The sequence below is a fragment of the Papaver somniferum genome, chromosome 11 (genome assembly GCF_003573695.1).
Source record: "Papaver somniferum cultivar HN1 chromosome 11, ASM357369v1, whole genome shotgun sequence".
In the NCBI taxonomy this organism is placed as follows: domain Eukaryota; kingdom Viridiplantae; phylum Streptophyta; class Magnoliopsida; order Ranunculales; family Papaveraceae; genus Papaver; species Papaver somniferum.
The window spans coordinates 22,974,151-22,984,816 of NC_039368.1; the positions used below are offsets into that span (position 1 = coordinate 22,974,151).

A 10,666-nucleotide genomic window follows, 5' to 3' on the forward strand; every position below is an offset into this window, starting at 1 on the left:
CTTTGTTGGTGAAGAATAAATCAAGATAATATGCTACGGTTGATACGGTGTGACAATATACGGAAGGTGACAGTATTAGGAAACTGGTTTATATTTGGAAGGCGGCAATATTTTGGAAACTTTTGCCATCAAGGAGTTTGTTTGGCTTAGGAATCTGTTTTGAATTTTGAGTTTCCAGATGAATTCTATGTTTAGAGTTTGAGTTATATTAGGAAAGTGTTTTCTTAATCATCAAGTCTGTTAAACAATATATATAGGGTGTTGAGCCATGAGTTTTTATTACAATAATTAAGAGAAGTATTTCAGTGTCTTGTTTTTGTGTCTTCCATTAAGTCTTTGATATCAGATTTTCTACGTTTGTTATACAAATCATGGAGAATCTTCAAGCAGACATAACAATGGAAATACTTTCTCGATTACCTGTTAATTCAGTCTTAGAGTGCGTAAAAGTATGTATAACATGGCGAAATCTCATACGTAGTTAGTTACTTTGCAAATACTCACTCTCGTCGTCAGATACAATATCGTCAACAACTTGATGCACGTGACGACGATAGAAGGTATGTTGATGATTATATTAGTCTTGGTTACATTTTCTTGATTAAGAAACAACATCAGATGTCGTTATTTGGATACCCTGAGAAACTCCAACTTCAGTACAATGAGAATATCGATAATATTAGAATTGTTGATTATCAGTCTAACGAGGAACTTATAGCAGATAATAAGGAATGGTGGATACCAAATAATATGCTAAGTAGTTACCGTTATTCTTTGGTTGGTTCATGCAACGGCTTAGTCTGTTTTTCTCGAGAATGCTATAATGAACCTGGTGGATATGTTGATGTAGAGGATACAGTCTATTACGATCCGGTTTTCATATGCAATCCTATCACAAGAGAACGCATTAATCTTCCAAGCTATAATGCTGAAAAGCGTAGTCGAATTGTAAGCGGGTTCAGTTACCACGCTTCTAAGGATGAGTACAAGGTTGTCAGAATTATATATCATCCGGAGGAAGAACCAGATATTGGGTATGTGCAGGTGTATACTGTTGGCGATGGCAATGGTTGGAGGAACAAAGAAGAAATTTCCTACTGTTTGTGGCCATCGGCTTCATCGGGTATCCTTATGAGTGGAGCTCTGGTTTGGATTGATGAAAACTTCAATATTGTGGCCTTTGATTTATCTAACGAAGTATTCTGTTTGCTGCCTCAACCACCTTGTTATGTGCAGATTGGTCGTCGTAAAGAGTACTACCCTGAACTCCGCGAGTTCAAAAATTCTGTGTGTGTTGTTTCTCGGAATGTGTTGAACAACAATGAACTAGGCAATAATGTCGAAATATGGTTATTAAAGGGAAATGTCAGTGACATGACAAATCAGAATCAGAATAAGCGGTATTGGACAAATATTTTCTCTACACCACGGGAAGGCCTATTCTTGAGTGGGGATCATGATGAAGTTTCCCCTCTCGCGCTTACAAATGGTGGTGAAATTCTATTCTGGAACAACGTGAAAAGAACTATCTTCCGCTTTGACCCGAATACCGCAACTACTAGAGTGATTGTAGGGGATTTCAAAGGCTTGGAAAATACACGTGCAATTACCCACATGAACACTTTCGTTACATTGATGGATCTAGGAAGAAGTTATAGATTTCAAAGAGAAGGTGATATAGATGAGGTAAATTACCTACCAGAAGAAAAATCAGATAGAGTTTTGGGTAAACGAAAATGGGAATCCGAGGATTATTCACGTTGAAACTAGAAATCTGCAGAGAATGCGTAGCATCTTACACATAAACATGTCTATTATTTTGATACATTTTGGCGGCCAAAGGGTCTATCTTCACAGAAAACACCCAATCGTCAAGATATTGCCGCATCGTTTTTGATCTTACGGCTTTAAGTTATACGAGAATTGTAACTCATTCATGACTTGTCCGCCATTTTCGGCCTAGTACTTTTATTTTGCACTATTTTGAATTTTTGTTGGTTTTGATTTCTTTTTGCCCCATTAAGTTAAAGTTACTGCAAACAAGTTAACTAAGAGGGCGGATCCGTTGACAGCCCTCGTTTTTTGCAAGATCTAACAATGCATCTTAACTGTCCAAATCCAATGTCAACGCTTTCTGGAGCTAAAACGATTATAAAATCTTTTAACTCCAGACTAGCACCTTTAACTCCAGCTTTACAAAGATAGTAGCTCGAGTTCTAACTTCTCATAGTCGTCTCCTTTTATAGATTAAACCCCATTAAGAGTTAATTTCCTTTTATGAAACCTCTAATTAACCGAATTTGGTTTAAAACTTGATGCCCCAATTGCTAATCCGTGTAAAACACATTGACAAGGAAAAACTAAGTAGGCTTAAGTAAGAGTTAAGACATCCTATCCACGAGTTCCCAAGGATTTATATGGGCAATCTCACATTCTGATAGTTCTAGTGAGATGACAATTTGGAATGAAGAATCATTTGCGTTTTCAAATGTAGAATAAATGATCAGAACAACTCACATTCACATGAAACAAAAACTCTTGTTTCGAATACATTGAAGTCTGACATACGAATGTAAAAACGAGTTACGCAGATGATAATAAAGCTGATGAGTTATCAAGGGCTGTTCCAACATGATGAATGACAAACCCATAGATCTTTCGCTTGAGTCGTTCAATCTTCTCTGTCACCAACTCCTCGCGTTTTGCTCCAACACTATCTAACCAGTCGTTCACTCTCTTCAACTGTGATAGAACTACAGCAACTGGACCACTGTTATCTTTACGTACTGCTAGCCCTCCACCACTCGAGTTTTGCTCAAAGATCTTGAAACCAGCATCCAGAGCCTCCTCGACAAATTTCAAAAACCACATTTGCATCTCCTTTCTCAGATTCAGTGCAAGTTCTGCTGTCTCTTTAACTCCACATCCTCTTGACCATGATGACGCATTAACTTGATCGGGTAATGGAATCCTTGAAGTCCTTTTAGATAAAGTCGTCTTTGGAGGTGATGGAAGAGGCCTTGTATCAGTTGCAGATAAGCATGGAATTTTTGGTGGTGTCCCTGTTTGGTTGCTCAAGAGACTGACAACTTCAAGATCAGTAGCTAAGGCAGCTTCAATCCAAAGATTAATGGGTTTTGCACGTTCAGTCGACACAAGTTCATCACTTTTGTCATTGCTTCGGCTAGCAGCAAGAGAATCCGCGAGCATGGTTGACTTGACGACGGATTCATAAATAGACAGGAAACTGTCTATGGTTGGAATTGGATATGCAACCTTGGATGAGAAACAGAGGTCCGAAAACATGCTGTGACAAAAAAAGAAAAGAAATATAACCACACAAAATTAGTTGCAGATGAAAAAAGAATTAATTTTACAAGGATAGCTATGATAGAACCAGTTGTATGGAAAAATATAGTTAGAGTAACACTAAGCATTCATATAGTAATCCATCTTTAGTTGTTTACCTCAAACTTCTGATGATGGACTCGGTGATAGATGCTTCTTCTAGAGCTTCCATAGCAGCTGTAGACGCTAGAGTTCTCCTTTGCAGTGCTTCCTATAAAATTAGTAGAACCGAAGTAAGTTGCCTAGACTGATTCCAAAAGAAAGAATGTGAAATTAAAAGGAATACAGCACTAAAACATCTTCTGACATGTCACATATTTGATTTCCACGGTTGCAGTATGCGTACCTTCCCAAGCTTTGCAAGGTTTGCAGGGACAGCATCTAACGGAATGCTACCATCAGTCCACTTTCGTTCATGGATAGTGATTTTTGGAGTTGTTTGAATTGGCTTATCAATAACTGATAAACTCTCAGCTTTGCAACTAGCCTTGGGTTTTTTGTTTGATGGAGGATCCTCCTGATTAGTCTGCCCAGCATTGGCATCACTTAAACGCCTAGACATTGCAACCTGGAACATTACATATTACAAGATAGACATAAGTGGTGTTGGTTATTATTTTACAAAAAATCACATTTTCCTCTTCTCTAAAGTGGTGTGGTTCTTGTTTTACAAAAATTCACATTTTCCTCTTCTCTGAAGAAGGGCTTTCTTTAGTTCCATCTCCACATCAAGTTTTCTCAACTAGGCCGATTGCTTTTACTAGGCCGGTAAAAGTATAAAACAGCGACACATGAACATTTATGCTGCTATATTACAATTTTGCTCATCTCCATTATCATTTCAAATTATTCAACAAACTGTATGGCTAGGGGGGATCATGATTAACAAGCACGGAGAAAACATAAAACCTGCTAGTACAAGAGAAAGCCTATGTAGGATATGTTGCCACATAGTATGCCATCATTTAGTAATACAACCATCTGGCAGCTTATGGATCAAAGGAGTTCTTTTATGTGATGATGAAATAGTTTGTTAACTAGTAATATACGAAATTTCAAACAACAAAACTAAAGCAAACACATGCTATAGCAGAAAGATAAAAACTCAAAAAACTCAACCAGAATAAAATACCTGAGTTCGCAATATAGCTCGCATATCAGGTTTACTCTTAACAGCAACCTTTTCTTTATGCTCCACCAATTCTGCGAATTCTGGTTGTTCATCCCAACTCTTCCTCATAGACTTGCCAGATACCAATGCCTCTGACACCTTCGATATACCAGCAACTATACTTGCCATTTTCTTCTTACTAGCCGAATCACCAATAGCAGGAGAAACCTTCACTCCTCCAGAAATTGAAAGTCTTCTTCCAGGAGAAGCTGAAATCCTTCTTGAATTTGGTGATGGTTGTTTTCGACTAGGAGAAGGTTGGCGATATCTAGAAGGTACCACAATTGCAGGCTCTCTTGAAGTCTTCTGGTTGTCATCCCGAGCTTGCATCAAGCTTGGTACTACACACTTAGACGGCACTGGAGACGCGGACCTTGATCCAGCCTTACTAGCTGGCGAAGGTTGTCTTTCCACAATGGATCCTCCATTTTTCCTCCCAACTGAATTAGATCTCTGCTTGGCTGACGCTGGAGATGAGAATCTTCGCGGCTTCTCGAGCGGTTTAGATCCCTCAACACAGTTACCTAAATACCAATACGTATTCATTCAAAAATTAGGTCTATAGCAGCACTCTAATCCCAAAAATTCCAATAAACAGATGAAATATAGGGTACAAAGTATATGAAGCTAGTAAATTGTGGCACTAAGATGTCATAATTTTAACAGTACTAAAATCAACCATTCAAGAAAACACAAATCTAGGGCATTCTTTTCTATTTTGATTGCAATTTCCATTTAAAGAGGGATGCTAATAGAATTAGGGCACTAAACTGAAATCAAAATTAAAAAGAAATAAGCTTCACTGCTTGTTGAGATTACCTGAATTTGAAGATGGAACATTATCACGAGAAGCAAGAGCAGGCCTTGAAGGTGTTGATGTATCTTTCTCAGATTTCGATGGTTCTTCACGTTTCTTATTAGAAACATAAGCAGATATAGGATGAACGGATAGATCAGAATCAGAAACAGGTTGAATAACAAATCCACGTTTGGAAGGTGAAATTTTAGCAATCAGCGGTTCAGGAGTTCCAACAAATGAATGACGACCATGAATAGGACGAAGACCAGAAACACGAGGAACAGGAGAATCGAACTGTAATCGTTCAACATAAACAAATTGACCTAGTTGTAACCGATTCGTAAGAATCAATTCATTATCCCGCTCTGATAAAGATACATAAGTTGAGTTTGTAGAATCAGAAAGTTGAACAAAAAAACCATTGTTTGGCCAGAGATCTTGACCTGCTAAAGCTGGAACTATTCCTATGACTTGTAATAGAACTGATCTATGTTCTCCTGCTACTTTTGTATTTGAATTCATTGATTGTAGAAGTTTTAGTAATTCCTGGTGTTAGAGACGCCATTTGATCAAGTTTCTCAGAGAGATGGAGAGGAGAGAAAGAGAGAGGAGGGATGGGGAAAGTAAAGTTAATATTTGAGGAGTGATGAAATCTTCAAAGCAATTGATGTGCATACAAAAATAATGTGGCCGTTACATTTTCTTTTTTCAAATTTCAAAATCGCGCTTGTTTCTCTCTAGATTTGAATCTATGTACGTGGAATATGGGTAACGTTAAGGGAAGAATGATAATGAGTGGGGCGTGGATGTAATATCTAAAAGCACATTCAAGTTATTGATTCCAGCTGATATACAGAAGTCCAATGAGAAGTAGAGAAATGTTGTTTGACATATTCAAGGCTAGTGCTATCACGCAATGAGCAAGCACCTTTAAACCGTCAGATTTTATATTACAGAGATGCACATAAGTGGATGTATAAATCTGACGACTTAGAAGAGCATGCTCATTGTGTTACGCACTCGTGCATGTCAAAAAAAAAAGGTCCAGTTTAAGAAAGTCTTTAGTTTAGCAACAGGGAACAAAAAGCTGTTCAGTCCAACTGCTTTTAATCCAGGCCTTAACTGCTAAACCACGGTTTAGATGGAGAAGCAGTTAAGACGCCTTTCTTCTGGTGTTACCATTTTTACAAATAACAGTTTTTCTTTTCTTTAAACTTTGCAGAGCAGCAATCTCATATAAATTATATACAACAACAAAAGAAAGAAAGACACAGATACTGTTGCACCAAGAACGCTTGGACTTAACTATAAACAAAAAAAACGGAAATTTTCCCCAAGAACTCATGGAATATTTCACACTTTCTCGAAAGTCCAGCAGAAACACAGACACATAACTAGCGAGTGGGGCAATTCTTACAGGGGATGATGAAAAACAATTAATCAAGAAATATTACCTTAACAGCTTGATCAGCAGCCTTGCAAGCGACAACAGTTGCCTCAATGTCACCAGTGTGTCCAACCATGTCACTGTTTGGAATGTTGACACGTACCTGGAAAACAAAGATATACACGTTAATTAACTCGAAAGCCCATCCAAAATGTTAGTAGCATTTTAATTATCAAATCATTTGCATTACCTGGTCGAATTTGCCACTAAGAATAGCATCCCTTGCCTTCTCACCAATTTCCAAGGCCTTCATTAGCGGCTGGGCATTGAATGTAATTCCACTATCACTTGGAATTTCAACGTATTCCTCCATATCTTCTTTAAAGTATCCAGATCTGTTCCCGTTCCAGAAGAAGGTAACATGTCCAAACTTAACAGTCTCACTGTTGAATGAATAAGATGAATTATATTAGAAATCAGCTACAAAATATATACAGCTCTACTCAACAACAAAAATTACGGACGATTATACCTGCAGGCAAAAGTACGGACACCATTGTGCACCAAGTATTCACCAGATGTTCTATCAATCTCTGGTGGTGAAACTAGGTATTTGTTTGGAAGCTTCAACTCACCATCATACTGGAGCATACCAGCATAATGGATCTTCGGGAATCTAACGCGGTCAAAATCCTTGAAGTCATCGTATTCAAGGGCCTTAGCAAGCATAGTCATACGATCTGCACGGAAGTTGAAAGTCACAACAGCATCACCGTCCAAAACTGGGCCAACAGCCTTGCCACTATCATCAACTATAACAAATGGAGGCAAGTATTGGTCATTGGCCTTTGGTTCTGCCCTCAGTGTCTTAACTGCTTCTAAAGCACTCTTAAATTTGTATGGTGCTTCACCAAGAACTTGAGCATCCCATCCTCTTTTCACAACACCCCAGTCGTTCTAATAATAAAGAAAACTGTCAGTTACCCAGCTGAAGTCATAATCAACAAAAAAATATACAATAATATCAATCGATAATCAAGCAGATGGAATCATGGTATTTAACAAATACTTCAGCTACGAGTGCGGCAATCTACAAGGTCGTTGATAGCCCTAATTGCACATGGTCCTATAAGAAAGGATATCCAACTTTGAGAGGCATTACTTTTCGTGGATATATACCAGCACAAATGGTCTACTTCAGCCAGATTTGGTGTATTTCTGCAAATAAAACCTTAAAGCTACAATTGACAGGTCAAGAGAGTTTCTAATACCTCATAACGGTCCATTGTGACATTCATGCGACCCCCACCAGATGCAATTTGTGCATCAACGCCATTTGCTCGCAGTTGTGCAAGGTCATTCTCAATAGTTTCAACAAACCCTACACTTGAACCATCCAAAACATCACGACCATCGGTGAGAATATGAAGGCGGATTCTTTTGGCACCCCTCTCGCTGGCTCCTTTTAATAGCAACTGCACAAAGAAACGAACAAATAAATATAGTGCCTCAAGTACCAAAGATGAACCAAAGCACAAACGGAGCAACTAACAATGGTGTTTTCCTTGGTTAATGAAGAAAGAAGGATACATTCATCAAATGTAACCGTACCTGCACTTGATCAATTCGAGAGTGGACACCTCCATCACTCAATAACCCAATTAGGTGGAGGGTGCCATCCTTAAAGGATTCCTTGATGTACTGAAAGCCTTCTCCATCGAAGATCTTTCCCGAGGCAAGTGCAATGTCAACAAGCTTGGCACTGCATTCAGAACCATATAGGTCTTTAGAAAATATACTCACCAACACAAAGTTACGCAGCATATTACGTGAACAGAGTGGCAAACAAAATAGGATGAAACAATACATGTGATACAAAAACTTACAGTTTTTCAAGGAAATGAAAACAAACTTCATGACTAGGCAAGATTTCATCCTAGAGTAAAAACTCACTATTTTGATTACTTAAGAAAGAGGGAAAAGAGGAATAGACAAAAGAACGAAAAGAAATTATCAAATTGAAAGGCTTACCCTTGAGCAAAAATTCTTCCAGCACCAAGGGCATTATGTCCAACTTCACTGTTACCCATGTCATCTTCAGTTGGGAGACCAACTGCCTTACCATGAGCTCTTACCAATCTCCACTTCTCAGGTGCACCCTTCACGCCAGACAAAGAGTAAATGTCAGCTAAGCAAACATATTACTCGCATTAATAAACATATTGGAATTGTGGAACAATATTTACTTCAAACCAATCAAGATGAAAGTGAGAGTACAAGAAAATCCATCAGATAAATCATGTTTCTCTAATATCAAAGGTTTGTACCAATATTAGGCCATAAAAAAATATTAAAAAAAATAAAAATCAATGCCCTGATATTAAAAAGAAAACATAATATTAGTGAGCAAGGTAAAGACAATCAGTGTAATATTTCAGCAAGTTCTGAATCAGATTGGCGAAAATTTTAGTATGCCACTAGCCTTATTTTAGTATTCTCATCAGAGGTTTACAGTGGATACCTGACAAGTTTTGAAAGGACGAGATATAAAAGACATACCTAAGCAAGTCTAACAACAACAAAATTATAAGAGGTATTTTGAAGTGATTACTCAAAACCTACGGGATGTATGGGACTTTCAAAGTACCCCAAGTCAAGCAAGGTTTAATTAGCTTCAACAAACATTCAGAAGACAGCTTATATGAAAATTTAGATTCAACTACTTGTATATTTGTTTATTCTCACAAAAATAATTAGATTGAACAAAGCGATTAAGATTAAAGATTCTAATGATGTACAAGATTAAAGATTCTAATGATGAACAATGATTGGGTTTAACACACATTCACATGATTACATACATGCATGCAATGAAGTGAACTATGAATTTAGCTTATATTAATATAAATAAAGAAAGAAAAAAAAAGAAAAAAAAAAAGACATCAAATCTGATAGAAACTGATTGAATAAGTGAAACACAAATAAGAATAGAAATGGCCCAATGACTACCACCAAATCTAGATAAAAGACAAAATAAAAATCATCGAAAATGGAACAGAACAAGATCTATGAATAAGATAACATCAAAATCATCGAAAAATAGAGCTATGAGATTAACTTTTAATCTTTAACCAATAAATTTTCACCAGATAATCGGAAATAAAAGAGGAATTCAATGGAGATTCAATAAGATTTTTACTTGTTTTAGAGAATCCATGGTTGGTGTTTGAGCAACATGGATACAGTTAAACTGGTCGGGATTAGCTTCTCCCCATCCATCCAACACAATCTGAGCTACTACCTTCCCTTTAGGAAGCTTTGGATGATCCGCCAATTTGAATGAGACTTCAGCACTTCCCATCTTAAAAAAAAAAAACAAGATCTCAAATCAGAATTCAGATAAATAAAAACATGGATTCTGTTGATAACATTAATACAACTAAAACCTAAATCTTAAAAAGAAATCAAAAAGATAAGATCAGAGATCTAGTTTCACCTTTGTTTGTTGGTGTTTGTGTTTTTGAGTCGGAGAGAAAAAGATTTAAGAGACAAAAACCCCAACCACAAATTTCTTGTATTTATAAACAAGTAGTTCGATCGGTGATGAAGGGCAGTATTTTGCGTGATGCTTGCCGTTGTTTCGAGTGATCGAGAGAGCACGCCAGTTTTTCCTTTTTTAATTATTTCTTCTAAGTTCGGTTACCCTACCGTGCGCAGGTTAAAACTGTATCTAACTACGGCTTATCTTAGCATTAACTAATATAATCTGACGGACAATAGTCACAATACCACGCCTAACTCTAACTAACAAACATAAGCCGTCCAATCAAAATTAGTTTAATATCGCTATATTTTGATTCACTGATAAGGTGTGTCTCTGGAGTATTAAAATTTGTACATCTTTTAATCTGACGAGTGGAAAATTCCAAAGTTGACTGCGTGGCAAAGATATGTCGTGTAT

General features: G+C 37.2%; 2 protein-coding genes and 1 pseudogene across 2 annotated transcripts; 1 reads left to right on the forward strand and 2 right to left on the reverse strand.

The window, feature by feature from the left end:
- Positions 1-371: 371 nt before the first annotated feature.
- Positions 372-1,764, forward strand: LOC113324222 (F-box protein At3g07870-like). Its single transcript, XM_026572541.1, has 2 exons — positions 372-449; positions 517-1,764. Exons 1-2 carry the CDS (start codon positions 372-374, stop codon positions 1,762-1,764), a joined length of 1,326 nt encoding a protein of 441 aa, XP_026428326.1.
- Positions 1,765-2,500: 736 nt separating this feature from the next.
- Positions 2,501-5,953, reverse strand: LOC113321143 (annotated as a pseudogene).
- Positions 5,954-6,538: 585 nt separating this feature from the next.
- LOC113322372 (2,3-bisphosphoglycerate-independent phosphoglycerate mutase-like) lies at positions 6,539-10,411 on the reverse strand. Its single transcript, XM_026570443.1, has 8 exons — positions 10,202-10,411; positions 9,905-10,066; positions 8,737-8,864; positions 8,317-8,467; positions 7,977-8,180; positions 7,238-7,662; positions 6,956-7,148; positions 6,539-6,868 (listed from the first exon to the last, which is right to left on the reverse strand). The coding sequence occupies exons 2-8, from the start codon at positions 10,064-10,066 to the stop codon at positions 6,755-6,757; spliced, it is 1,377 nt and encodes a 458-aa protein (XP_026426228.1). The 5' UTR covers positions 10,202-10,411; the 3' UTR covers positions 6,539-6,754.
- Positions 10,412-10,666: the final 255 nt, after the last annotated feature.